This window comes from Aptenodytes forsteri, unplaced genomic scaffold (genome assembly GCF_000699145.1).
Source record: "Aptenodytes forsteri isolate BGI_AS27 unplaced genomic scaffold, ASM69914v1 Scaffold404, whole genome shotgun sequence".
Classification (NCBI taxonomy): Eukaryota; Metazoa; Chordata; class Aves; order Sphenisciformes; family Spheniscidae; genus Aptenodytes; species Aptenodytes forsteri.
Genome location: NW_008795629.1, coordinates 3,106,550 through 3,132,563, shown reverse-complemented (window position 1 = coordinate 3,132,563; position 26,014 = coordinate 3,106,550). Strand labels below are relative to the sequence as shown.

Below are 26,014 nucleotides of genomic sequence, written 5' to 3'. Positions count from 1 at the left end.
ATGGGCAAATTTTCTAAGCCTGTTTTTCTTCCCATTCATGCTGCTTTAGCTGGTTGTGAGCATCCCTATTGCAAATGGGAGAAGAGCAATGCTGAGCAGGGTGGCCAGGCGTGACAGGGAGGGAGAAGGTTGGGGTGATGCTCCCAGAGCTGATCTGTTCCCAGGCAGCACCCTGCCCTTTTCCCCCTCCCAGGGCAGAACAGGAGGAACCCTCCGATGCATTTATCCCTGTTTATACCGAGTGTGCCTGCAAGGCAGAGCTGCCTTCAGACTAGCATGGCCTGGCAGCATGGTGACTAATGACTTGCAGAGCTGCTGAGGGAGGGGAAAGCAAAAAGTCCTGCTGGGTTTTCCTGAAAACTAGAAGGTATTTTGAGAAATCAGCAGCAGCCGTGTCATCCCTTGGGAAGAGTGGAAATGATGGAAGTGAGATGCAGTTTGAAGGCAGCAGGGGAGAACCCAAGGCAGTACCTAGGGTGTGCAGCACTTGGGTCTCCCCTGTGTGCCGGTGCTATGTGGTGTTCACAGCTGGGGCAAAGAGGTGCTGAGGGATGGCAGCTCTTCTGCATAGCCTGGAGCATGGGCTACCCAGCAGGAGCTTCTGACCTGGAGATTTTCTTTTGCTGCTAGGCTCATCACGAGAGCAGGAGAGATGTTTGTTTTCTTTTGTCTGGTGGCGCCAGTGGTTGAGCAAAAGGAGCGGGAGGCCGGCTACTGGCATCTGTATTGGTGCCATCCAGAGCTCCCACCTAATCCTGCTCGGTGGAGGACTCGCAGGCTTGGTAACATTCCTGGTGTGGCGTATCTCACCTTTTGTTTCACTGTAATTAGTCTGAAAGGGGAGAAAGGATGTAGCATCTTCCACCTCAAGGGGAACCACTAAAGATCCGTTACGCTCCCAGAGCAAACACAATTTGTAGATTTGGCCTGATTCCCCCCAAGCGGAGATGCTAGCAGCTCCAGCCACCGCGATCGGTCCCAGCAGCTGAGGGGCGGGCAGGCGTGCCAGCAGCTCTCGGCCACGCAGACCCCACAGTCAGGCTGCTTTCAGGGCACCGGCAGGGTGAGGGTCATGGCTGCTGGGTCAGTCCCACAGCTCCCCGTGCAGATGTTTAAGCGAACGGGGAGGAATGTGTATGGTGCCAGCTGAGCGGGGCAGGGTGTGTGCTCATCAGCCAGGCTTTCTCACTCCCTGCAGCGCCTGGGTTTGGTGCGAGTATGTTTACTTTCCCCGCAGTGTCTTGGGTGGCTCCAGAGGGGTGGGCAAGCCCAAGCTGCCAGGAAAGCCTGGTGGCAGCACTGTGGGCTTGTGGCTGGCAGGGTGGACCTGGCAGTTTGCTGGGTGCAGGAGAGCACAGGACATCGGTTGCTCATGGCTGAGCTTTTGGAAGATGCATGTGAACATCCTTCTCTTCGTAGCCATGAGTGAGATGGGAAAAACCCTCCTGGGCTGCTTTGCTTGCAGAGGTGCTGCGAGGGCCAGATGAGTCACCTGGGGAAGCACAGGGCACAGCCAGGCTCGGGAGAAAGTCCATATATGCTTCGTCCCATCCCTAAGAGTCGCTGTCGGGGCCGCGTTTCAATGTGGGGACGGTTATTCTGAAACCGTTTGCTCAGAGCGCCTCAGGGTGTCAGCTGCACACAGCTGAGGGCTTTTCCTGGGGACCTTCGGTGACAAACTCCTTCCCTGCAGCTGTGTGAAATGAGGCCGGGCAACGAGGCCAGGATTTTTGGTGATCACTCCTGGACTGGCAAGGAGCTCGCAGCCTGCCTCCTCCTCTCCCAATGCCACAGGCTGCCCATATTAAAGGCTTCATTTTCCTTTGACCTGTTGCGCAGAGCAAGGAAGGATGGGCTTGCACTGGAGCTGTTTCCAGTGTGTTTGAGCCAGGGGGGGAAATTAAAAAAATGCTGTGCGAGGTGGCTGAGGGCTTTCCCCAACCGGCCAGTGAGCCCGACCCCCTGCACCCAGCTCCTCTGCTCAGAGGAGCTGGGCTGTGGCCACACCGCTGTAGGCAGGTAACTGTCACAGAGAAGATAGGCATGAAACTACTCAGCTCCTTCTGCCTCACCCAGGGCCAGAAGGGTTTTTTGAAAACAAAAATAAAGGGGAAAATTCAGTCTCCACCCATCCACCCAATTTGGCCAGCAAATCAAATAAAACATTCTTGGAGCTGGCACCACCGGCATGGTGAATGCCAGCTCCTAGCCTCTCACACGAGGTGTCGAAATGAAAGGAGATGAACAAACAACCCCCAGGTGCCTTGGGGCAGCAAACTGGTTTTAAGATGCTGGTGGGTTGGTTTTGTCCTGTGCAGTGGTGGGACCAGCCCCCCACAATCCTCCCAGGACCGGGCAGCTGACCCCCCGCAGTGCTTGGCCATCCCTGTGCCATGGGCACATGTTGATGGGGCTCCATGAGAAGGGCTTCATGCACAAATGCCCATCACTACGGATGGTTTTCATGGCCATCCTGGCATGGGGCGATGCAGCCGGTGAGTAACAACATGGTGAAGGGGATGTCAGGCTCGGGCATCACCTCGGCTGTGCCCAGCCGCTGCAGAGAGCCCTGCAGGGATGAGCCTGGTGCCAAGATGCCCCACAGCAGTTGGGGCCCCTGCCTTGGATGGGCACACCTGGCCCATGTGTGTCCGGAAACTGCAACTAACATGAGGCTTTTAAAATACAGGGCTTTTGTTTCAGTGGTTTTCCAGCCAAAACTCCCCTGCTAGAGCTATGTACACTCAGAGGTGGCTCTAGGTTTGCCATGAACAGGCCTTTCACAGGCATGACAAAGATCCTTACGAAATTTGCTGGGGGGGTCCACATTCTCCCATCTATGAGGGGGATCATAAGAGAGTTTCTTCTCCACCTTTGTTACGGTCCAGTTAAAGCACTTTGAGCAGCTGGGAGGTGCCTTGCAGGGCATTCACACTTCTTTGCAGCTTCTGCCTCATTGCAGTCAAACCAACCAGTTTCACTTCTTGCACTGGAGCTGCCCAAAGCACATTGGTGGCAAAGCGGTGGCCTCATTTCTCACCGACAAAGCAGGGACCAGCCTTTAGCCCGGCACTTTCAGCCAGCGTCAGGTGCAGAAGCACTGCAAAGAGGGGATGGTGATGCTGGGCTGCGCTGGGAGGTCAGCCACGCTCCTGGCACTGCCGGGAGCAGCTGGGCCAGTCCAATGCAACTTGTTTCCCCCGAACTTGGGAGCGAAGCCACCCTAAGGCCATTGCAGAAAAGCCATGTGTGATAAAAGGGGTGGGTTTTCTGGTGTTTTTCCCCATGTGCCGGAGCTGTTGGGCTCGCATGCAAGGCAGCGCAGGAGCTGCTTATCGGCTCACCCCATCGCGGGAGCAGACTGATGGTGCCGCTACCATCTCTGCTGTTAATCTCATTACAAATAAAGGAGGGGTAGAAGCTAAACTGAGCTGCTATTAATTCCCTCTGCCCTGCCCTGCTCAACCTCAGGAAATACCTACTGGAACTGCCATTCTTGTTATCCAAACCACCCCTGGAAATGATCATTAGCTGACTTGCTCCTTTGCCAAGCATGTCCACTCACCAGCCTGGCTCCGTTTGCCCATGGGGCCCTCACGTTGCCTGCTCCTGCCACGGCACGCACTGCGGTTGCCTACGCCCGTGCTCTCCTGCCATGGCCTCGCACACTGCCCGCTGCTGCCCAGCCAGACCAAGGCTGAACCCCGCTCCCCTGCAGCTCACTGGCTCTCTGCCTTGCCCCAGAAAGAAGGTGAGGGTGGCCAGGCAGCTCTCTGAGTTGCCTGTTTTGCTTTCTCAAGTTCCTGTAGTGTGCTGGACTTATTTTTGGCAGGGTTGGATGGTGGCCAGGGGGTTGGGACATGTTGACATTTATGATTTTTTTTTTTTTTTTTGCATAACAAAGTTTTGCTAAATGAGAAGGAAACAAACTCGGTGCCAGCTTTTGCCATGTGTTTAAAACAAGATGAAAGTAATGCTGGGCTGGCTGCGGCATCCACTAGACCCGTGGAGACAGCGGTTGGCTGGTGCAGTGTGTGCTCTGGGGACGGACGAGTGACCCACGCACACTACACTGTGCTCCGGGAGGATATGGGGGGCCCTGCCATTCTCAGTGGCATCTGTTGCACCCATCCGTGTGGGCCCCCCAGGCCCAAAGTGAAGGGAGGGCGGCACCTGGGGTGAACAACGGTGCAGGATCTGGCCTCATGCATGGCTGCACTCCGTTGGTTCTGGGGTGCCGGTGCTGTCGCTGGCACCAAGGCACCTTATACACTGGGTTTGGGTGCTCGTTGTGTAAATGGGATGGTGGGAGGAGAAGCGCACACATATATATGTGCCCATCCACACCTGGGGAAGAGCACAATGTCGTGGGACCTAGGCAGGGTCATATCCCGATGCACAGGCAAGCAGCAACATTTCCCGCAGGAAAAGGTGGCTCTTCTGGTGGGGTGTGGGAGTAGGAGCAGTTGCGGAAACAAAAGACATCATGCATGCTTCTTTCCTTTTTTAATATAGTTCTTCCCCAAAGCAGGACTAGCCCATTTTTATCTCACTGCCAGCACTATTAGAGCCAATTGTTTTGTTCTTTTTTGCCCCCAGGTTGGGCAAGGGTGTGGACAGGAGGAAGCAACCTTTTTTCTTTTTAATGACAGGTTTTCATGGGAAGATGTTCAGCTGCCTGTGAGTGCTCAGCTTGGCTGTGCCCAGGTTTAATCAGGAGGGCTGAGTACTGCTCAGTGCAAACTCCGTCTCTTTTTCCTCTGCTCACATCATTCCCCTGGCCAAATCACTGCAGCTTGCAGGCAGCCAGCAGCTGTAATGCAAAGCTGACAAACCAGTCCAGGCTCTGCTCCCACCCACGACCAGCAGCAGCAGCTGCCTCCGAGGTGGGGAGACCCTTGCACAGGGACTGGCCAACCTTACATGCAGCAGCTGGCGGGGATGGTGCCACCCAAATTGACCATCAGCAGGGCAGAGACTGAGCAGCAGGGCGGGGAGATGGCAAGAGGGACGCAGCTGCAGGGTGGGATGGAGTGGCAGCAGAAGAGGTTCTTCAGCCAGGCTGGCTGCTTGCAGGGCTTGTTGCTGGGTCTCCAACGGTCATCAAAACTGCTGTATTTTGGGCTGTCAGTCTAGCTCCCAGGAAATAAAGGGGACATACAAAAGGTCCAAATACACCATATTGTCTAAGCTTGTCATGCCCCAGCTTGGAATCAATGGGGATTAGTCATCATGCAGTGGAGCTGCTGGAGACTGACTTGTCCACATGGCCATAAGCCTCCAGAGCAATATTGGTGAGGTTCAGTTGCTTAAAATTAGCGCCTCAAAAAGTCTTGCAGGCTAATGCCTATGGACATGCCCAGGTTTTATTAGACTCTGTAGCTACCGGACATAAAGAGCTTCGGGTATTTCAGCCTTGACTGTGGATTCAGGAATTTGTAAATACCAACAAGTCTTATTTTCGGGTGAGGTTTCAGGGGTGAGCTTTCGGCTGGAGGGAAACTTCCAGCAGCCACTTGCAGTAGGGCATTTACAGCCCAAAGGGGCTCAGCCTCAGACTTTCTGCTGGCCCCCATTGGTGGTTCTTTGCTTGTACAGGCGTTTTCCATGCTCCTACTCGCTGCCACCAGCTCTGCACGCTCTGCTGCCGCATCCCTGACTGTGAAGTGCAATGATTCATCTTCTTAACAAAGGCATCCATTTCATCTGTACTTTTTCCTGAAACATTACCAGCTCCCTGTTGCTGAAGGCATGCCTGTGGCACAGACCAGGCTCCTCCAGCCCCCCCGCAACCCCTAGCAGCAGCCTTGTGCAAGAGGTGACCAAACTTGGCTTGGGCCCTCTTGAATGTCAAAACAAAAACAAAGCTCCTTGCTAGTAAAGATCCCCTGGCATTGAGTAACACCACACAGAGCTTCGCTTCAGAGCAACGGATGAACCCAAGCACGTGTGCGCGCACACACACAGCCACTTCAGTTGTTGTTTTAAATACTTTTTAATTCTATTGTTTCCTTTATGAGTTTTTTTTCTTTTTTTTTCTCACTGAATATCACAGATCAACCCTGCTAATCCCACCCTGCATATGTTATTACTATTAGGAGGGGAATGGCAGAGTTAACAAGGAATTAAGACACGGTTCAAGCATCTCCATCTCCAAACCGCTCTCATTGCCGGTGATGGAACCAGGGCACATATAAACAAATGGCCAACACGTAAGTAGGTTGTGGTTCCCTTCGGTGGCTAAGCCTTGGCTAGAGGAGCTCAGAGCCATGAAGTTTGCTCTGAAATGCACATCAAGTTTATTCTCAGTGGCGTGACTTTGGGCACTGCCTCCTTGGGGAGCTGCTTCATGTAGAGGCTTTGGGAAGCAACAATTACCAGACTGGCAGGGCAAGAGGGGAATAATCAACATGAGCCAATGTAGCAGGAAGCAAAAATGTTAGTGCACCAGGTTGTCCCTGGGTCATATTTGACCAAGGAGGAGTGTATACATTTGGTTTTTGTTGTTAGCTTTCTTTTTCCAGGGATGGGGGTGCCCTGTGGGCAGTCTGGATGTGACCCTGACAGCTCTGGCAGATGCCAGGCCCCTACATCAAATCTAAGAGTTAAAATTAATTTCTCAGAGGCCAAGTCATCTTGGTGGCAACCCACCCCACTCAGATGCCAAAGAGACCCAAAAGCCTACATTGTATTTTGGTGCATGTCCCAAAGAACTTTGTAACTTGCTCCTGCGAGACTACAGTGTGCCAATAAACTTGGCAACCACCTCTGCTGTTGCAGCAGAAATACAAATCCACTCCTGAGCTAGACTTTGCCAGAGCAGAGAGCTGGAGAAACAAACAAACAGGAAAAGTGCCTTTGACTCACTGCATTCCTGTTTCCTGGCTTCAGCCTGGCACGGACCACAGGCAGGTCTCAGCGGCAGAGCAGCGTGGTGAGCGGCACAGCCCAGGCAGCCTGGAGTCTTTCCCCTTCTTGGGGATTTGGGGTTCGTGTTTGCAATTGAGTCCCGAAATGTTGCATCCTTCTGAGGCTGCTCCATTGTTCTCCACCAAAGCTGTTGCTTCACCAGGAGCCAGCCAGCACCCCGCTTCGCTCCACAGCCTGCTGCACACCCCAGCTTTGCACAGGGGCTGTGGCACCCTCCTCCTGCTCTCCAAATTGCCTGGAGTGTGCCAATGGTACATAAGTTATTAGGTGGCTGGATGCAGAGCAAAGGAGATGGACAGGCAGGCAAATGCACACACACAACTTTGCTTAATCCTGTCCACACCAGTGTCTCTGACACTCCTCCAGCACGGGGTGTGTGTGCGTGTGCTCTAGGGACTGGGGCAGGAAACCCCAAAGGAAGAGGCACCATCGTGAGACAAACCGCATACCCCCCAGTCTCCCCTTCTAATATTTGGCAAAAGAAAGACAAAGACAGGCCCAGATGTTGTGTTTAGTTTATTTTCCCTGGATTTAGACACAGCTCTGGCTAACCACCACAGCAGCAAACAAACCATGACCGGCACCAACCCCCCCGCCACCTCTCCGCCGGAGGACCAGCTGGTGGGATCCCTGCAGCCCCCGGGAAGGCAGGGGCTGCGCTGAGCTGCTTGGAGGGGGCAGCTCTGCAGGATGCACTTGGGCAGATGTGGTTGTCGGGGGGGGGTGCAGCACAAACTCATGCTGAAGGTGCAGCATGTAGGAATCAAGCCTTGGATGCAATAGCGTGGTGCAGATGCAGGACAACACAACCTGCATTTCAGCTCTCCAGCTGCCCTCCCCTTCTTCCCTCCAGCTTTTCCTCTGGCTATTTTAAAAAAGAGAGGTTAAGCATTTACAAGGGAGGTATTTAAGCAGAGAAGGCTCTCTGCAGGGTAAACTGTGGGCAGTTCTTTGGGGAGCCAACATGGTGAATCTTTTCAACAGTCTATGAGAAAGGGAGATAATAATGTCAAAGAAACAAGCCACACTGGTGGCTCAGAAACACTCAGAGCTTTCTTCCCTGCAGATTCAACATTGGAGGATGTGCAGCACATGACCCTTCCATCATTTTCTAGGTGGTAATGGTGCCCCCTTCATGGTCTGGGCATTTGTTTTTCCAGCTGCACTGAGTTCCCCTTTTACCCTGCCCAGGACCAGCTTTTGAGGAGGTCTCTGCAGAAGGACCATCCTTGTCTATGGCTTTTGCAGCCAGTGACTGGATGAGAAGAGCGTGCTGCTGAGCCTGGGAGATTTGGGTAGGCACAAGCTGCATGAACAAAGAGAAAAGACTATTCCCTACTGCAGATTTTAAGTCCTGGGAACGCCAAAGCTGGCAGAGGGGAGCAGAAAAGAACTGAGAAAGTGCCAGTGCAGCAAGGAGCTGAGCAAAGCTGCTCAGGGCTGCAAACTCCAGCCGAGATCCCTGCAGTGCTCTCTGGAGAGACAGCAGCCTCGCAGTAAATTCAACAGTAAAGATTGCTGCAACCTGCCTTTTAGGAACTGCTTTCTAGCAGCAGAAGCAGCTGTTGGGTCAAAATAAAAGCTGTTCCTGTGCCTGAGATGTGGGCAATTCCGTGACTTCAGTGCTCATTCTGATTGAGGTAGGGGCTGCTCTGGTCCCATGCACACGAGTTAATTTAATGGTGGTAGAGGGATGATTTACTAGTTTAGCAGTAGTTGCTGGCATAGTAAATCTCTTGTGATAAGCAACATGTGCTTTCAATGCAACACCCTCAGACTGGGTCAGACAACCTCCTGAGCAAATAGATGCTACCACATCATGAACATCCAGTCCTTCTGCACTGTCAGGACGGGAAGATGCAGCCAGGACACCTGGAGTGCAAAGCCGCACCGGGCTCATCCAACAACATGGCACTGTAACATCCCCGAGCCTTTCAGCTGCTTTCCGACATGGACCTGGAAATGATGACTTTTAACCTTGGGTTTTACCAGCAGCAGCACTAGGCTAGAAGCTCAAAAGATGCAGTGTGAAGCAGTTTCTTTTATGTGTCCCAGGCCATTAGCAAGAGCAAGGACTTGCTAATGTCACTCTTGAGTGACAGACCCTGTTTCACCAGAGTCAGCTGCAAATCAAACCCCTTCTTGCTTGCCCACAGCTCTTGCCCCTGCCCAGCAGGTGATTTCGGGAAGATCTGCTCAGAATCAATACCCAAACACCAACTTTGCATGGCTACAGAGAGATATGCATTTTGCTAGGACCCAGTTTTTGCTTTGTTTTTTTTCCCTAAAAAAGCGTATTTCAAATGGTGAAGGGCTCAGAGATGGAAATAACTGACTTGTGCTCCAGCTTCTCCCAGGGCTGCACTGCCCAGGTCTTCAGCCAGCACTTAGCAGGGACAGGAAGACTGGTCCATTATCACACCTGAGACATTTCTCTAGCAGAGGCTAAAGAGAAGCAGCTATTTCTGGCTGAGGAAGAAAAAAAGGGGTTCTCCAAGGGGGTACAGTGGGCCTGAATAAGTCCTGAGAAGTGCTAGAGAAAGACAGGGAATCTCAGGCGCAGAGTCAGTCCCAGCAGGAGATGCTGGCACAGAGATGAGGGATCCCAGCAACAGCTGTGCTGAACACAGAAAAGGCACTTCTGAAACTCCACAATCATATTAACCTGTTAATTTATACAGTGGCTCTGTACAAAAATAGAAGGGTTCTAATAAGATTAACAATATTAAATAAATATTTAATAGCAAAAGTCTTTGGCCTAGTTCATAGCTCATCCTTTGGGTTGATACTCATTTCACTGGGTCCTAGATGCTCCTGGTCCAACATCGCAATCACTTCATCTGCCTGGATTCGCTCCTGCAAGAGGGGAAGGGAAGAAACCATAACAGCAGTGCTTCAGCACCTGCTCTCAGCTTATTCAGCACGGCTCAGCCTGCTGGGAGGATCCACAGCAAGCAGTTCATCCAAGGACCAGCAGTGTAGTTGACAGGACAGGGGACAGCCTGAGACTTGTGCGGGGGATTTGCTGGGCAAAATTAATCAAATCACTTTGCACCTGAATACTTAATTCCCTCCTCCCTCCAGGGACTGCAATGCTTGGGGCAGAGCTGACGTATTGCTGTTCCCTTATCGCACTTCACTAGCAGCCACTGCCACAGCGTACCCTCCTCCTGTCCCCTCCGCCTGACGTGGATTTCCAGCTCCCTGGGCAGGGCTGATCTCCTTCCACACATGCACCAAGCATGGAAGAATTTCAGCTAGTGCCAAAAAGTAGATAAGACAGTAAAGTGCATGTCTGAAAATAAGCCTCTCCCAAAACCTCGCAGCCCACCTGCTTCACAAGGCTAAGGCACGAGGGTTTTGCTCTCTCCCTGCATTTAGTTTTGCTTGGTCTTTTCTCTTTTGTTCTTATAGACCAGAATTGCTATCAAAGGGAGACAGGGGCTGGTACAGCAGGCTTTTAAAACAGAATTTGGAGGTTGCCTGTTGAAAGTCACCACAGCCCAGATCTCCCAAGGCATCCGGGTACCCAGACCCATGGACTTCAGGCTGCCAAACCACCTTTGAGGATCTGGCAGCAGCCGCACAGCACTCTGGCCTCTGAGCTGTTGACAGCTGTGGAGGACTTCCCCGTTCATCAGGTTATTGCCACTAGGTGTCAGAAATGGCCAGTCCAGCCCTGTGCAGAGCCCTCCCGCACCCCGCTCAGCACTGCAGCCTGGCCCTGCACCGCATGGGCCCAGGGTGATGGGTGCCCAGGAGCATGACCAGCAGGGAAAACTGTTCAGTCCCAGGGCCACCAGCTCATGTCCCTGTGGTGCAGCAGATGGGAATGCTGCTGCGGGGGGGTGTGATGGGGTGAAAATAGATGGGCTGGGACTGGAGGCTGAAGATGGTCCAGGTTCCTCTGGGATGTTGGGTACCCCCCAACTCCACTCACAACGTGATGGAGGGACTCACCAGCTCTCTGTAAAGCGGGTCCAAGGTGAACCAGAGAGCCACGGCACACCGCTGGCCTTTGGTAACTGCCTTCACCCCATGGGGGTTCTCGCCGCCTGATGAGAAGCTGATCATTCGCCCGCACTTGGGCTTGATGGAGGCCTGTGGGAAAACAGGCGACACCAGGGTGGCAAGGAGCAGCATGGCTGCACGCACTGGCCATGTCTGGGTTTGTCATGGTCTAGGGCCTGGGATCTTACTGGGCACCTCTCTGCATCGCCCCAGGACCCAGTGAGCTGCTCTGGAGGACATGGCAGAGCTCTGGGCATAGCTGTAAAAATGTATGGGGTAAATAGGGAGGTGTGAGGCTTGGTCCTGCTGCACAGACATTATGCAGAAAGGAGATGGTGGCATGGAGTCCTTGCAAAGTCTGCAGGTGACCACCTACGGCAAAACAGGGCCACGGCATAACTCCAGTGAGGTTCAGGCTAACCCTGGCACAGGCTGTGAAACAACTCTTTCTCCGCTCTGCTGAGTCCACAACAGGTATCCTGCAGGACCTCAGAGGCAGAAGTGCCAATCAAATCAACCCTCTGGCACTGGTCTTACGTAGATGCAATCTACCCTCCAGCATCTACTGGACTTCAGAGCCCCAGCATGGTCCCCAGATACTCTGTCCAACCACAGAGGGGGTGCCCAGCCTCCCAAACGGCCCCAGGCAGAGGTAAGGGCTTCTGCTTGAGCCCCATCTCTCTCGGGGACTGATGTCCACCATCATGACCTGCTCTGGGCCAGGCACTGCATATGTACAGAGGCATCGCTTCATGTTTGGCCACGAGATGGGGTGGGAGCTCAGCGGTCCTTCAGGCAAGGACGACTCAGCCATCCCTCTGATCTGCAGGTTTCCTACTCAGCGCAGCCTCGGGGCAGGGCACAGAAGGTCTGTGCACCTCTGCCAGCAGGATTTTGTAATTGGTTCTTTGCAAGGTAGGAGCCACAGGCTGTCTGGGGAAGCTCAGAGCCCCAGCACAGGCTGCTGAGGAATGGTGTTTGGTTCACAGCACTGACTTACCGTCACAGTTTTGGCATCCATCTCGGTGAAAATGAACTCGCCTCCTTCGAAATCCGCGTTCATGTACAGGAGGGCACTGAGGGAGGAAACAGGAGACCCCTGTGAGGGGATCAGCGGGGAGGGCTTGGGGCTGACCCCTGCCTCTGGGGCAGATCCTGCATCGCTCCACCAAGACGTGGGTGGGGGAGCTGCCAGGCAGGGGAGGTCCTGCTGTGGGGCCGGTCAGGGCCACACAAACTGCCCCCATTCTGGAGCCACAGCTGAGACCCAGCAGATCTCTCCTTGGCTAGGGAACAATTCTCACAATGTCCCCTGGGTCAGAACCTCTCACCCTCTCGTTCTGCATCAAAAACACCTGACAGAGACACAGCCCTGTGGGCCACAACTGGGATCTCCCAACACTACAATATCACAGAGCCATTAGAGTTAAACTCTGACTTGAAGCTTAGCCACGATGCTTGCTGCCACCAGAAACTACCTGCTGGATCTCACTTCTGCCATGGCTGGGATGTACCAGGTTTAGGTCTGTGGAGCAGGATGCCCTGCCTCAGGGAGGGTCCCTGGGTGCCCTCGGGGGCAGCCTCCCTTTTTTCCTACCTGTAATCCCGAAAGGTGTAGGCAGGAGGCTCCTTCCAGCACTCGTTGGCCTCGGGGTCCAAGAGGCAGTTGTCAGCATGGATGGGGTGGCTCAGGTCGTTCCTCCTCTCCTGCTGGCCTAGGCAGGACCATGTGGAGGAAGGGGGAAGGAGAAGGGGTGGATGAGATGGAAATGCCATGCTCTGTGGGGTCCATCATGGTGGGGAGCCTGCCCTGACCCCACTCCAGGTGGTGTTCACAGGTGAGAGGAGGAAAGGAAAGGCTGGGGGGAAAAGGCAACATCTGAGGATTCAGATCTGCACAGCTCTGCTTGTTCCTTACTGCAGGGAAGCGAGATGGAGAGCTGGTGGCAGGGGTGGCGTGGAAAGGAGAAGGGACAGTGAGAGGAGGCAAGAGAAGAGGGAGGAGAAAAGAGGAAGAGTTGGAGACATGAAAAACAAGTGACACCCCAGAAATGAGCTTCTTTGGAACAGCAGTGCTCACCCTTTGCTGCTGTGGGGACGGTGACTTTACCCAGCCCTTGACCACCAGTTCAAGCATCAGGCAAAACAGAGCTACTCTCAGGCTTGGGTCCCCGACTCGTAAACCCCCCGTGGGGGGCTGAACCCCTCCTGTCCTCCCAGCCCTGCCCTGCCGCCGGCCCCCCGAGCCCTCACCAGAGAGGGCGGTGCGGCACACCAGGTGGGTGTAGGAGAAGTAGAGCGTGGAGTTCAGCATGAAGTAGGACTCAACGATCCTGCGAGCCTTCTCACTGATGTCGTAGAAGAGCCGGGCACTCTTCAGCGGGACACGGCCCTCGTAGCCGTACTGGGCAAGGAGAAGGGGCGAGAGAGGGTCAGCATTGTGCGCTGGCTGGGAGGGAGGGCATGGGAGAGGAGGAGGAGGAGGAGGAGGAAGGAGCTGTACCTTGAGGGCTTTGAGGACGGTGGCTCCTTCAAATCTCTCGTTTGGAGTGTGGGGGGAGGTTTTGCCCCTGTAACCATCTCCAGCCAACATGATCCCCTGAAAGACAGGAACACGGGTGAGTGGTGAACTGGTTCCCCAGGAGAGGGGGAGCTGCAATGGAAGCATCTGGGACCTTCTTCACCAAATCCCCCAGGGCTGCATTCACTGGGACAGGTGAGTCGGGTGGGAAGGCGCTGCAGCTCTCCATGAGCACGGTCCATTCTGAGATGCTGGAAAACAGCCACCCACCTCCCGACTGGGGATATTCAAGCACCCTCAGTCCCCTCCCAGGCTCAGCTGAAGATGAATGAGAAGGCTCAACCAGGCCTGTGGATGAGCATCCTTTGGGGTTTTGTATAACACAGGGCAAAGAGCTATTTCTGCACAGGCTCTGTCTTGCAGCATGTTTCTAAGAACAGCCCAAGATGGAGCAGCAGCTCCTGTGCTGCAGTTATGGATGTGTTACGCGGATAAGCGTCTGACTGCTCTCCACAGGCATCCTGGCATCAGTTGCAACACTCAAAGAGTGAGGCATGAACCCAGAGCCTCTCCAGGGGCTGATCACACATTCAGCTCTCACAAGTCGGATGCTGGGGAGAGCATCAGGCACTCAGCCCAGGTGGCAGCCATGTCCCGCCCAGGGGCATTGCCTACTCACACTGGCCACCCTGTGAAGCTCTCGGCACTGCTCCTCCGAGATGACGTTATCCAGTAGTACTCGCTGGGTGCCATTCAGCTGCTGCGAGTTGTAGACAAACTTCACATCGCTGTAAAGAAGCGGACCTCCTGATGGAAAGACAGACACAAAACGACCCTGCTGAACGTGCCCTGGCCTCGTTGACATCTTGTACCGTGGCTGAGGGGCAGCTGAAGTCACACGGGTGCGCTGCCAGGGAAAGAGCTTCACAGCAGAGAGCAGAGTTTGGCCTCACATCAGCAACAAAAGAAACAGAAGCAATGGAAACACCCAGAGATGAAATCAATTTGCTGCAAGAGCATCAGCATTTTCCACCTTCTCATTAGCTGCTTTGCAAATGCAGGGACCACAGCCTGAAACGCCAAAACCCAATGGGACACGATGAGAGACACGGACACCAGCTAACCTGGCTCTCCTGACCAGCAGCCAACATCAACGGAGGCCGTAAGTTTCCACTGCATTTGCGCTGTGTTCATCTTGCCAGCTTGGCATGCAAAGCTGCTCTCTGCAATTGTCATCAGGGGGGTTTTTTTGTCTTTTACACACATAGAAAACCTACTGCGGTGCTGAGCTTGCAGCAAGCATCGCTTGTTCTCCACCAAGAAGAGGGGCTGGGAGTGGGTGAGACAGAGGACCCTGAGGACAATCCTCCTCCGCAGAGGCAAAGGAGCTGCTATGTCAATCCCTGCCATCCCTCGCTCCTCGCCTCCGAGCTGCCTCCCTCTGCCTGCCAGAAGCCAATGGCTTGGCTGTGTTTTGGAGGTCCCAGGTAGCATCCCTGGGATGGGAATACAACTGTGGCTGGGCTTGCACACTGCTGGGCTCCCACCTGGTATGGGGCGACTGAGCCTTGCCACGTGCTGAGCGAACGGGCAAGGAGAAAATAGAGATTAGCTCTTTACAAGAAGTTTGGATCTACCCCCATCAAATTTGCCTGATCAGAAAAACATGGCGAAGCCACTAAATCACCATCTTCTGAAGCCTCTTCCCCTTATCTCCTTGAAGAAAGAGAATGGAAGAAATGGCAACAATAAAAACCTAAAACAGATGTTTCTCCAGGAGGAAGGTGAAATGCATCTAAATTGTGGGAAAAATTATCTGTTGTCACAGAGCCGCAATAAAACAGAGGAAGCAGAGTGGCAGAGCTCCTCTCATCATGTGGCACAAGGAAACTTCTCTGTTACACTGCTTTTATAACTACTGCTTTTCCTCTGTTGAGGCTGGGAAAAATTATCTGTTGTCACAGAGCCGCAATAAAACAGAGGAAGCAGAGTGGCAGAGCTCCTCTCATCATGTGGCACAAGGAAACTTCTCTGTTACACTGCTTTTATAACTACTGCTTTTCCTGTCTGTTGAGGCACATTGTGTTTTTTGAAGGTCTCCTTGGCTTATGGAGGACACGTAACCCTGAGGGCAGAGCCCCGCCACTAGCCCATGACTTTTTTTCTGAAGAGTTAGGTTTCTTGGAAACAGAAAAGATGGGGCATTCCTCATGTTCACTTTGCTGTTCTTCTTGCTCGATAATAGCATTTATTATAAATGCAGCTGGATCAGAAACAGGACTCTGAAATCCGAACTCCTGGCACACTCCAACGCAGGGCTGAGTTTTCCAGCTTGGATGTTGCTCTTCCCCAGCCGCAGGCACATGAGGGGTGAACCTGGAAGGCATCACTCACCATTTCCCCAGTTTCTTCTGTTCCTTCCAGGGAACCAGCGGGGGCTGCCCTGTGCCGTGAACACTGGACCCTTGTCCCATACTGGCAGTGCACTCCCGGCTGTCTTCCTCGCCCCCATCACCTCTAAGTACCAGCAGAGAGAGAGACTTGTTTCCCATGTGTATGCTCTGTGAAAAACACCCCGAAGAAATTGGGGAATTCTTTGGACTTTTGGGAGTGAAGAAATTGGCAGAAAGGAGGAAGGGGGGAAGGAGAGAAGTACAGAAGAGTCCAAAATTAAAATGGACTTTTCTTTTTCTCTTTTGGCCTTTTCTCTTCTTTTTCCAAGTGAAAAGAGAGAAAGAAAAAATTACAATAGAGAAAGGAAGCAGCTGGATGGACAAAAATCCCATTTTCTTTTTGAACACTTTCAGTTTTCTTTGTAAACTTGAAAACATTCTGCAACTAAACCAGAATAAAAGCATAGAGAGAAGAAAAAACAAAGGAAGACGCACTCTGAAATTATTTGTTTAGAGAAGGCAAAAAGGCCAATGAATATAAATCAACCAGCTCTTGGCTTAAGCAAGCTCTTCAGGATCTTCCTGTGGTATTCGCCTATTTTATGTATGGCTAGAGAAGGGGTAACAATACTCTCAACAAGACACCGAGCAGCTGGAAACAACTTGGGACGTGGAAAGCTGTGAAATTCCCCAAAAAGCGCGACCAACCATTGTGTTACAGGGAGGTTTAATTGCCTGCTGCTGTGGAGCTGGCCTGCTAGAGACACAAGACACCTTCTGGCTTGAGATCCTGTTGTTTTGCGGCGAGGAGCATGCTTTGGTATTTGGCCACAATATAGTTTTTCAAAATTGTTATGGGGGAAATCTTGTCCTTAGTAGAATATGTTATAGTATTTTCTGCGGTTGCCGAAAATGTGCTGAAATCAGTTGAAATGTCTGCCGACAGGCCTTAAAACCAAGTGATTTGATGTAAGCCAAGACATGAAATCACAAGCCAGTCTGCAAACAGAAATGGTTGCTAATATGGTGTGATCCAGTGCACTTAGCAAAGCATCAGGACCAGGGTTCCTAAAACCTATCGGCTCCAGCATCCATCCTTCTGCAGCCTGGACAACAGAGAACGTTTTAATCTTAAAAGCACCTAGGGGAAAGACTACTGTTTGCTGGTGCCACCTTCCCCACAGTGAGGAGGACCCAGCCTCCCAGCTCTGCCTCTCAGGTCTCTGCACTGAGCAGCTCAGCAGGTGGGAAAAGCAGGTCCAGGAGCAGAGCAGTGCTGGTGGGATCCACGGACCTAGAAATGCTGTGGCAGCATCAAAGACTTCTCTGTCTCTTAAACAAAACTTCAATCCCCCCCCAGGTAGGATTGGCCTTCATTGCTCAGCTGCCAGCCTTTGCAGTCTGCAGTCTCTAGCAATAGGAAAAAACCTTCTGATTTTGTTGAAACATATTCATCAGACTTACCCTCTTTCAACTCTCGATCTGGTTTTGGCATGGGTTTCTTTGCCACGGACAGCCGGGGCCCATCTTCTAGGTCACTGCTAATACTTGATGGGACACTGAGGAGCAAGAGAAAAGAGGAACATCATGACTTTGGCCACAGGTCTCCAGTTCTGGGAATTGTGCTATTTTGAACCCTCGGAAACCAATACATGAAAAAAACAGGCAAATTGGTATTCTGTACAAATGCCACAACTGCACAAGTAGAAGCCCTCACCCTGTCCCATGGAAAACCATGTTTTTCTGGCAATGGGAATGTTTTCCACCAGCAGAGCACAGACACCAACAAACCTAGATAGCACCACTTGCCTCATCAACCAAGTTCTCTCTAGACAATCGCTGTTTTTGAGGCACTCAGCTAAAATAAGGTGCTTGTGGGAATGTTTGTAACGGTAAAAGGCAAAGGGCCTTCATTCAACCATGATGGTGTGCTGGGGTGGGTGGGCAGCACCCCCCGAGTGGCAGGCTGGTAGTCCATCATGGGCTCATCCCTTTCACCCTGCTGCGAGGACTGGCAAAGCTGCAGGCGCAGGCAGGGCGGCAGTGGCTCACCTGTGCTCATCCTGGCGGGCGCCGTACCTGTTCCAGTAGTTCTGCAGGAAAAGAGAGAGGTCGTGCTTCTTAATTTAATGCTCCAACATGTCCACAGGGACATCAGCCAGCCTCTCTGGTATGGATCCATCCCACACAACTTCAGGCAATTGCCTGGGGTGACCAAACGGAAAATTTACCCCAACCCCATACTGGCATTGTACGATAAGTACAGAAAGAGGCCAGTTTGCCCAGCCTTCCTTGTCCCACCCCATCACCATGGCAGTGGCTGAGACACAGCCAGACACCACGGCAGGAGAGCTGGACTAGGCTGTGTCTGCTTCTCCTTCACCCCGGGAACGGCTGCCTCCCTTGCTTTGCATCACCCTTTCCCTATAGGGAACAAACCGGGCCAAGACCCAGCTCCTGAGTCACCTACATGGGACTCGCTTTACAGGAGAGAGAGGCACGGGGAAGCTGTTCCTATAGCTGTGGACTCCTAAAGGTCCTTGCCATAGCAGACCCAGGCATTACCGGCTCCGTGTAGGTGTATCCGAGGCCGGCCGCCGCCACCTGCAAGAGGTGAGACTCCAGCTTATGGCGCCGCAGCAGTGTTTTTGCTTCCTGAAAAGAAGAGAAGGGGAGTAGCTGCACGTGTAATTTTCACAAGACACAGTCAATGCACATCTGCTTCAGCAGGGGTTTGCTTTTCACACAACACCGTAGACGCCTATGGGGCGAGGGATGCTTGGGTCATGCCTTAGAGCAACCCTGGACACAGGGCTGAGCCACTCACTACATTACAGAAGGGGAGGTGTTCAGCAACTCATTCGGGAAGCCTGAATCCCCAAAATACATGTGCATAGCTGAGCAGAGAGTGCTGGGCACCTTGGAAAGCCTCTAAATATCTGGGCAAGAGGCTGACCGGAGAAACCCCGGCTGCAGAGCGGGAGGCGGGTTCAGGCTGGCGGAGCAGGGACCCTGGCTGGGCTGTGCCTCCATTCCCCATCTGCAGTGCAGAGCCCACAGCCCGGCGGTGGGTGGGCTGCAGCATCGCCGCCTGGGATGCACTCAGGCACTGGGATGGGGACCACAAAGCATGGCCAGCTGGAAATCGTCCATCAAAGGGTTTTTTTGGGTTTTTTAATGAAAAATATGTAAACAAAACACTGGGTTTTCTCCTAGAAAATTATTTTGCAAAGCAAAAAAAATTTTTACAGAAAATTTCACTGGAAACACTGAAATGTTTTTGTCAACTTCAGGCTTCTTCCTAGATTCACTTTGTGAGGAGAAACGATGATTGTTCTTGTTTACTTTTTTAGCATTTCCCTTTTCTTTTTTAGCATTTCACCAAATTCACCTTGATTTTCCTGGAAATCAAGGAATTCCCAAGGGAATGGAAAATCCAATTCCTGTCCCCGCTCTGCTTATGGTGCAAGGGGAATGAGCCTCAGCAGGGCTGTGATGGGATGGGAGGAACTTCTCCTCTTCTGCATCATGAGAAAGGCAGCCCCAGGGCCGCAGATAAAGGCTGCCTGGACCGGAGAGGAAGCCTGTCCCGCTGGGTGGCTGAACACATACTGTTTGGTTGTTTGACCCCAGCTAACGCTGTGATAGCAAAGCTACTCCCCGCAGAACAGGCTGAGCGCTGAACTCCAAGCTCAGTGACTTGAGAGTAACACTGACATCCCAACCTCCCGTTGGGAAAATATTTCTCAGCCCTCTCTTAACGGAGGTTGCCCTCTGCTCTGTGCTTCATTGCATTCCTCCTCCACGTCTCCTCCGGAGCACTAAACGAGGGAAGGGTTTACATTGTTGAGGCACTCAGTCATCACCCTCCCTGTCCTTGCCTGGGCTTTGCTAAGCTGAAGTCCCCATTTAAAGAAGATCCTGCCCTCCAGTTTCTCCCCCACACCAGTGACTCTGCACTTGCACCCTGACAATTAGCATCGCCAGTTAGTCTAGCATCTAGTATCTGTTTTCAAAGTGGTCCCACTATGGGGAAGCTGCCAAGCTGCTTTTATTTCCAGCTGATACTTTTGTTAAAGCCTCCCACCAAAGGCTCTTAGGTGATAATCACTCTCACCTTTCTGGGTTTGACGGTGTCTGGATCCATCGTGCCTTCCAAGAGGCCCTCGTAATAACCTGCGTTCTCCAAGACATCTTCATCGTCTGGGTGGAAGAGGAGGTAGGACTTGGCACACTCCAGGGCTTTTACGTAGTCACCGACTGGGAGGCAACACAACAGTTGTCAGGGGGGGCAGAGGGGGGCACAGCCCCGCCGGCGGTGCCGGGGGCTCACGCAGAGCACGGTGGGGCACAGCCGAGGAGGGGAGCCTGCAGAGAGGGAGGGCACAGCCTGAGCTCTCCGTCAGCTGAAGGATGAGCCCAACACTTTACGAGGCTCATTTGATGCAACTTTGTCTTAACGGCTCCATTTCACCGGCAGGGAAACTGAGGCACAGAGACACAACTTCTCTGTGGTCATGCACAGCTTCGGGATGGTATCCAAATTGGATCCAACTGGATGAGCAGGATGTGGATGCTGCCTGGCCGCAGTGGGCGCCCCCCCCCCCCCCCCCCTGCCTCTCTCATGTGCAGCATCTCTCAAGGCTCCAGAGGTTTTTACCCACCACATTAAACTTCTAATTGGGCAGAGGAATAAAAAAGCCTGTACACCACACACGAAATGCTGCTGACTCCTCCAGTTTTCTTCCCATTGCACTGATGAATGAAGAAGCTTTAGGTTTGAGTAGCAAGTTTGACCTTCCCACATTCTGCCCTTTTCAGGAAAGAGCTCTTAGCACAAGCCTGAGATAGCAGAATTCTGCCTCGATTTTCTTTTATGTAACAGAGCATAATAAAATGCCATACAGGACCATACAACTGGCAATATTTTATAGCACTGCCAACTCCTGATATTCTGCAATGTTGCCGACTCCTGCAACTTTACTGTGAATCTTAAAATATTTGGTAATTAGCAAAAATTGGCATCTTGGGGTAAGCTTGGGCTAACTTGTATATCTGTTATATATCAACTTAGAAAATGTACCAATTGGTTCAGAAAATGTGAAACATATAAATCCCCAGAACTCTAATATCAAAGGCAAATGAAAGGACCCTAAAAAAGCATTATTTATTTAAAGAATAATAATGTTTAAGCTGAAGGTTGGGCTTTTAAAACCTGACTGATGATTGAAAACACTTTTACAAAAATACTTAACTGTGCATTTCAGTCAACCTGAAAGGAAAAGGACTTTCAAAGAGCCAGTTTCCAAAGTCCTTTGCTTCCCGACTCTTTCAGACCACGCCACTGTGTCACTGTAGCACAGACATAATGGGGAAATATCCTGATTTCCACATGAAGCAATTCAAACTTGTACAAAATGCAACAAAACTCAGCAAGCGCTATGAGGAACAGAAAGACAGCTTTTACCTCTGTAATAGGCAAACTGCAAGTAGTCATAATGGAGGGGAAGGAAATTTTCGATGGGCGAGATACGGCCCGAACGCGTGGCGAGTTCTCGGATACAGTCGTGTTTGCAGGCCAGGACTTGCATGTAGTGATCTGCCAAGAAAAGGAGAAGACAGTCTGAACTGAGACGGATGGTGATGGTGCTGAGACCAGGACAGACAGAAAGTAAATGTCCCCAGCTGAAGGACATGCAACTCATGCTGCTCTGGTCCCGCAGGCAACTGCACACCTAGACAAAGAGCTCAGGCTGCTGCCCAAAGGCAATGGAGAGTTGCAGTCACATTTTTGCCCCCCTGGAGAAACGCCTTTCTCCTTCTGTCAACTGTAGAGGGAGCTTGAGCATCTCTTTTGTATGCTGGGAGCTGCTGGTTCTGCCTAGGAAAGCCGGACAGGCGCAGGGATGTGCAGGTGGCAGGTAGCTCTTCAACCCCAAGAGCCAAGCCAAAGGCGAGGACACCCACAAAGCAAGTGGAGACGTGAAGACAGGGTGGCCATATGTGCTGCCACACGAAAGCCATCTCCACACACCCTTCCTTCAGCTCATCTTTAATCCTCTCCTTTCTGCAGCAAGAAAGCTCCCGAGGGCACGGGGAGGTTTAGATAAGAGGGGTCGGTGCAGCTTCTCAAGCACAGCCGAGCAAGGCACCTGCGCTGTGAGTCTGAAAGGTCTGAGGTGCAAATACTGGCAGCAAAATCCCCATGTTTGCTGCTTCTCAAAGACGAGATATCTCCCAGGGAAACGCAAGCATGTGGTAAACATCTGCCATTAGCAAGGTTTCTTAATTGGTGGGAGTCCACAATATAGGCGTTGTATCAGCTGTACAATTTCGAAGCCAACACTGACATCTGATTCCAGTTTGGAGCCTTTGCTGCAATGTGCTTAAAAATCTACTTTGCTTACTCTGTCTCTGTACACCATTAAAAACCTTAAGAAACAAACACAGGCTTGAAAAAAAACATGTGCTCAGCTACCAAAGCATTTCTCAGAGCTGCCAAAAAAACAGCCTGAGGAATTTGCGATGAAATCAAGTGGAAACTCAAAACAGTCCCCATTTGCTCTGGGCAGGTAGTCTGAGTAGTTATCTGATTTACCATACACATCCAGGGTATTACATTAAGGAAAGCAAGAAGGAAAAGGTCATAAATAATTTTGTTGTAATTTAAACATATTTAAGCATCCTAGACCTGGAATAATCCATCACTGAGAAGCACTGCTTTTTCTTGGTGCTGTCAAGGTGCCCTAGAAACAGGCTATATAGACTGGAATCAATTCACTGAAATGCATCTGTCCCTGGGGTGGAGAGGTGAGAGCGTTTCAACCCCATGCAGCAGCACAGCAAACCAGCCTGGGACTGAAAAGCGAAAAGAATTTTGAAGAATTTTCTTGGTGTATTAGTGTTCCCACTCCCTGCTGAAACATCTGGGGCTGAGCGCCCTTGGTCCAGGGGTAAACACTGAATTATGCTGTCCCATAACGAACCACTCAGTTCCCTATAGGAAAGCAGTTGCGCTACATAGCTTATTTCCCTCCACGTGCCCTCACTAGTGTTCCCACTCCCTGCTGAAACATCTGGGGCTGAGCGCCCTTGGTGCAGGGGTAAACACTGGATTATGCTGTCCCATAACGAACCACTCGGTTCCCTATAGGAACATAGCTTATTTCCCTCCACATGCCCTCACTTCCCTGTTTCTTTGGGTGCCTGAACAGCCCTGGGTTTTGGAATTGTTATTCCCAGGCATATCTGGCCAAGCCAAGTCACCACACTTGCAGAGGCCATTTGGCTTGTTCTCACTCCCAGGTGACATGCTGGGCTGAGGAGCACCACTCCATGACCACATCTGTGCTCCGCGTGGTCCAGCACAGAAACACCCCAGCCCACTGGGGCTGCACTCGACTTGCACAGCACCAAAACAATTTAACAGAGGCTAAAACCTGTTTGATGAGCAGCAGCTTTCAGTAAGAAGGAAGGTGGGCTTCCTTTGCCACTGAAGGCTGCTCTCTTGGAGGGTTTGATATGGTCCTTGGTGTCCTGGTCATGGCTTTAAAAGCAGGCATGATCAGCTGACAGTTAGTTATACTGGTACCAAGTCAGCCCTTACAACACTCCTCATATTTTTTGCATGGGTAAATAAACCTGACAAAGGCAGCTTCCCATCCAGTATTTTGGTGGTTTCTCATCTTGGTCGTTTCAATTAGATTTCCTGTCTTGACACAAACAGAACTATGCAAAACCAAAAAACAATCTGCATCTGAGTGAAGTATTTTCCACATAAGAAGCAAAACTCCAGAGCCTGATGCAACTCCAAGACCATGAGCAGATAAATAAGATTTCTGTCACCAAACAAACCTAATTTATTGCACTTCTTTCCCTTACAACTAATTACATGTAATCTCATTTCTACTGAGAATGAACCATTTTAATCCCCTCTGGCTCAGAGCCACACATGTAAATCAGAAGATTACATAGCAATGTTCAATTCTCTCCAGAGATTTCAGTGAAGATCATAATTAGGTGGGCTTCTGCTAATGACAAATCCATCCCTTTGGATGGGGAGGAAATCTATGTTCTGAGCCTTTTTGGCAACTTTCCTGGCCATCTGGAGCGTGGCCAAGAGGACTCTGCTGCTCTCTTCATATGCACTGAAAAAACAGAGAAAATATAAACAGGGGCCAGCAATGTCTAGATTCAAGTGAGGTATGTGAGACTGTGTACAGGGGGAAACTGAGGCAGTTTATGTTAAAGCACCTATACTTCCAGCTCTTACAGAAAGCTGCAAATGCTCCGCACATCTGGAAATGCAATTCTTCCAGCCCAGCTTCTATTCAGGACCAAAATGAGATGTTCTAGTTCCCTGTCCTCTGTATTTGCATCTTCTGGCCTTACAAGTGCCTCCTGCAGCATTACTCTCTAGCAGCAGTGATGGAAGGGAAGACACTTCACCAAATCCAGCCAAAGGCCCAAACTCAATAATTAAAAACATTGCAGGGCCAAGGGTGAGAACGCTAAAGACACCAAAAGATCTCACCTGCAATAGCTTCGTAGAGGCCAGCCTTATATTCCAGGTACTCGTGCTCCTCAAATCTCTGTGGTCCCTCGCACATGATCTGGCAATCTTCATCCTCGGAGTAATACCCTTTCAGCGCGCGCTCCAAGAAGTCAATGGCCAGCTCGTACTCCTCCTTGTCATAGTGCCTTACCCCGGCACTGTAGTCCTCCTGCAGAGTAGGTAAGCAGAAGACAAGACCGTGAGTGGGCTACGCTGCTTGGACCACAGCATCCTGCCCTTGCCAACTGCAGGCAGGGGCAGAATGATCTCCCCTGGTACCTACCAGACATAAGCGGTTGTACCAAACCACATTTAAGCCTTCAATGGATTTTTAGACCAGTGGAACCTCGTACACCTGCCTAAATGCTCTTCTGAACATCTCCGTACTTCAGGCATCCTCAGTGCCACTGCTGGATTACGCATTATGTGAAAAACCACTCCTTTCCTCTATTTTAGCCCTCCTACCCAACAATGCTGAATGCCAAGGGAAAAGACTGTACTTGACGCAGGCAGATCTGTTTTAGAACCTCCATCAATTACACTAAATGGCCACTTCTCCTTCCTTGTGTCTTGTGAAATCAGAAAGTTGGGGGTGGCCCTGGCATTTGTGTTGGCCTTTCACTTTGGGGAGGTGGAAAGAGCTGTCACTCTTCTGCCTGCCACCCTGCACCCTCACCAGCATAGTTATTTATGTGCATGTACCCTGCCCAGGTGGGAGAACCCAGCTCAAGAAACACACGAGCCAAGATCTGTCCGTCAGTGCCCATGGAGGCATCCATCAAAGCTGCCTGCTGGTGTGTGTTCACAGCCATGGATTTCCCCAGAGTTCCCTGAAGAGAGGGACCATGTTGGGGATGTAGCCATCAAACAAAGAGCCGAGAGTGCCTTGAAAAAGCAGGAGCTGGCTTGCCTTAAAGGAGAGTGCTGAAAGGGAGAGTTTGTTTTGCTGTATTGTAATATGAACCTCGGCAAGAATCTCCTCATTCATAGATGATGCTCTGTTGGCCTCCTACATCTCTTCTCTCCAGACTGCCTGACACTTAACCCCGGCACCTCTTTAGCTCAGACTCACCATGTGCTGCTTGGCCTCCCGGTCAATCAAGCTGACCTTCCCTGCCGTGGTCTTGTAGTTCTCGATGTCCTGCTGTATCTCCATGTGCTCAGGGTTTGCCATGAAGAAGGTGTGAGCTGCATTTGCTGCCTCCTCCAGCTTGTTCAGCTGTAACAAGATAAGAAAGACCAGCTGAGTTGGTGATGTAGGACAATGAACACAGCAGTTTATGCTGCAACCCCTGACACCTATATCTCTGATAACCTTTTGACACCACTGGGCTGGGCAGTGATGGGATAACCAAAGAAAACCTGAACACAGAGGCTAAGGAAAACAGCTGAAATGAGAGGAAAGCCAGTGCAAGGGAAATCAGAAGAGCTGGAGTTCCCGAGAGCCAGACAGGTTGCTTATCTGTCTGCAACGTGGTCTATCAGTGATGGGGTCCAGCCTCTTTTCCAGCTGCACATCCTTTGAACTCCAACCCCCTGCACAGTCCTGGGTGAAGAGATGCTCTCATGAGGTATGAGACAGAGAGTGGAGGGGAAAGCAGCTGC

General features: G+C 51.5%; 1 protein-coding gene across 1 annotated transcript; it reads right to left on the bottom strand.

Moving 5' to 3' along the window:
* Positions 1-9,693: 9,693 nt before the first annotated feature.
* On the bottom strand, positions 9,694-25,625 carry P3H2 (prolyl 3-hydroxylase 2). The gene is made up of 14 exons (XM_009282359.1): positions 25,482-25,625; positions 24,389-24,578; positions 21,323-21,454; positions 19,973-20,115; positions 18,421-18,510; positions 17,908-17,948; positions 17,320-17,414; positions 14,142-14,269; positions 13,445-13,540; positions 13,195-13,345; positions 12,539-12,656; positions 11,942-12,017; positions 10,891-11,031; positions 9,694-9,786 (listed from the first exon to the last, which is right to left on the bottom strand). Exons 1-14 carry the CDS (start codon positions 25,581-25,583, stop codon positions 9,694-9,696), a joined length of 1,596 nt encoding a protein of 531 aa, XP_009280634.1. The 5' UTR covers positions 25,584-25,625.
* Between the last annotated feature and the right edge of the window lie 389 nt (positions 25,626-26,014).

Coding starts and splice junctions, on each gene's coding strand:
- P3H2 (XM_009282359.1), bottom strand. CDS start 25,583: ATGGCAAACCCTGAGCACATGGAGATACAGCAGGACATCGAGAACTAC. Junction 17,415..17,907: donor GCCCGCCAGGATGAGCACAG/GTGAGCCACTGC, acceptor CTTGCTCCTCAG/TGTCCCATCAAGTATTAGCA. Junction 9,787..10,890: donor ACCCGCTTTACAGAGAGCTG/GTGAGTCCCTCC, acceptor CCCCTCTTGCAG/GAGCGAATCCAGGCAGATGA.